The following is a 2,785-nucleotide window of genomic DNA, read 5'->3' as shown; positions in this document are numbered from 1 at the left end:
GACCGACCTGAAGTACACCAGGGCCAACCGATACATCTCAGGTAAATCTGTCACATAGACGGGGAGGGGTCAGACACTGTATACAATGGACACGAGTTCAAGACTGACCTGAAGTACACCAGGGCCAACCGATACATCTCAGGTAAATCTGTTACAAAACTTAAAAACATGGTAAATTGCATTTTAAGAACAGATTTATGCATGTCAAACAGTTTGCAAAGTAGTTGATCAGTATTGGTGAACAGTTTATTACGCATGGTGTAGAAGCTATCTTGAATGGTCACGCAGCATGAGGGACAGAAATTTAATTATGATTAAGACATAATCTTTAGGCTGCTTTTAATGGTTTAAAGTACTCAAAAAATTTATAATTTACATTTCTTTACACTTTTTTTTTACAGCTAACTGGGATGGTATCTATGACAATGAGACTGGATTGCTTGGTTACTCTGTGACAGCTGGAGAGAAAATTTGTGAAGAGAAAATCAAGGCCCAACACGATCCTCATGCTCATCTGTTTGATGAATCCCAGTGGACAAACAGTGTGATGATGACTCCATTGGAAGCTCCCTTCTACCACCATTCTACCAGGTCACTTTTATTTATTTATTTTTAATTTTGCAAAATAATTACACTCTGTCTATGACAATTTGATATTTGAATAAAAAAGAGAAAAGGTGGAAAAAGAATTTCTGCAAATTGATCGTTAACCTAATAATTATAAAAAGTAGGCACAAGTACATATTAGTTTTATTTTTTATCTGATTATCCATGTTCTTATTCATGTCAACATTCATTTGATGATCTGAATTTTAGATGGACCATATTTCATCACTGTAAGAGCTATCAACAAAGTGGAATATGGAGGTCCTCTAGCTACCAGTTTTTGTCACTCCAATCCATACATAGTGGATATTACTCCTCCATTTGTCTATGAAATCTATAACATAAAATATGAGGAGGACCAGTTCAATCTGAGCATGTCACACAATTCATCGTAAGTAACATGTACATCTGTATACCGTATAAGTAGAATTTTTAGCGAGGATAATTTTGGCATTATTAGCAAGGGTGTTGGCATCGCTAAAATTGAATATCACTAAAAATTGATTGCATTTTATTTGTAAAAGCTTCTTTAGATAGCATTTTAAAATCGCTAAAATTACTTCTTGCTGAAAATAAAATACCAGATTTTATCAGTCAATCAGAACTTTGTTTCAGTAAGTAAGCATTTTATGAAATAAAACTTTACCTATATTTTATTTGAAATAAATTTGATTTTTTATTTTTCAGAAATATGACGTACGATTATGAAGCTATCCATGACTGGGCCCCATTCCCCAGCACAGCTAACAGTGTGAAGTGGTTAAAGTTCCACCATAGTCATGGAGATAGAATTCAGACCTCTCTTCGCACCACCAACAAAGCTCTCAACTCCATTATCAACAACACTAACAGTTTTGTGGTTGACATAACACCCCCATATCTGCATTATCTTTGGGATGGCTTCCAATCTAAAGATCAAGAATTCCAAGTAGGTTTTTTATATATCAAAATTTATGGTTAGGTTTTTTCATTCCCAAATTTTGCCTTCTGGAAAAAACACCCATGCAAATTCTAAGACTCAACTAAAAGTTAAGTGTTAGACCAAATCTTGTTACTAAAAAATCTTAGTTTTAGGTGAATATATATGATACTTATTTTAATGTTTGCAGTCAGCGACAGACCAGCTTTCAGTCAGCTTCAAGTATTCTGACAAAGAATCTGGTGTAGATCACATCAAAGTACAGATCTTTGAAGTTTCTGGTGGTACAAGATCACAAAAATACCCAGGTTTGTTTTTGAGTGTTTTGAAAGCAAGAAACTGTAGACTGATAAAGACACTCAAAATTATTTTCTTCTTCAGTTTTCCTTTCATGTCCAAAGCATTTGAATTTCAATTAGATGCTAAATTTTTAGAAAGAAACCCGATATACAAAATTAATTGTAATAAGGTGTAAATCTTTCAAGTTTTGTGACATTCAGTTCTGCTGAAACATGTATAAAACACTGATTTGATAGTGTAATTACCATGTTATAATCCTTTTTTCAGCTATGAAAAATGACTGGAAAAATATAAGTGATGCATCACTAACTAGCCACATATGGTCAGGACTGTCCCTGAAGGAGGGTGCTAGATACAGTCTGAGGGTGGGGGCTGTCAATCATGCTGGCTTCCTCGCTGCTTTTGAAACCAATGGAGTCATTGACACATCTCCTTTGGTAATGTTATTCTTACAGAAACTTTCAACACTAAAATTTTATGAAATCTGATCTGAGATGGATTTCAATGAAATCTTTTTTAGGTGATGTGGTTAAGAGTTGGAGTGACAGGTAGCTCCAAAGAACACAGAGTAGATGGATATGTCTGGGTGTCAGATAAAAAGGGTATCCAGGCCTCTTGGCTCTGTCAGGATCATGAATCAGGTGTAACAGAGTATTTGGTGGCTGTAGGCACATCTCAAGGTATTACTTTGAAATACTTCAGAAGTTTAACAAAATTTGTATGTTGGGTTTTTGATGTAGTTTCATTAAATCTGGATGCTTCACTATCAAGAGAAGAATTTGGGTGAAAAAAAGTTGAATGTACCAGAAAAGAAAGATATGCATTAGGAATTGGATTAAATGGGCAATCATACTAAGTACTGTTTCTCAATTAAGATCAAAAAAGCTGGGATTATTGAGAGTCAACTGTACTTGTGCATTTGGTGTTCACAACATACATTTTTGTGCTACTGGTACATTG

The 2,785-nt window shown here is 34.6% G+C and overlaps 1 protein-coding gene across 1 annotated transcript; it reads left to right on the top strand.

The window, feature by feature from the left end:
- Positions 1-1,297: 1,297 nt before the first annotated feature.
- On the top strand, positions 1,298-2,505 carry LOC134249384 (uncharacterized; the record flags this gene model as incomplete). Its single annotated transcript, XM_062731748.1, has 4 exons — positions 1,298-1,534; positions 1,716-1,833; positions 2,093-2,262; positions 2,346-2,505. Coding segments are annotated over exons 1-4 (685 nt in total), but the record flags the coding sequence as incomplete, so codon positions are not given.
- Between the last annotated feature and the right edge of the window lie 280 nt (positions 2,506-2,785).

This window comes from Saccostrea cucullata, unplaced genomic scaffold (genome assembly GCF_032062105.1).
Source record: "Saccostrea cucullata isolate Sc308-1 unplaced genomic scaffold, CSIRO_AGI_Scuc_v1 ctg15858, whole genome shotgun sequence".
Taxonomy (NCBI): Eukaryota; Metazoa; Mollusca; class Bivalvia; order Ostreida; family Ostreidae; genus Saccostrea; species Saccostrea cuccullata.
The sequence above is the reverse complement of the archived record's forward strand: the minus strand, read 5'-3'. Positions and strand labels throughout refer to the sequence as shown.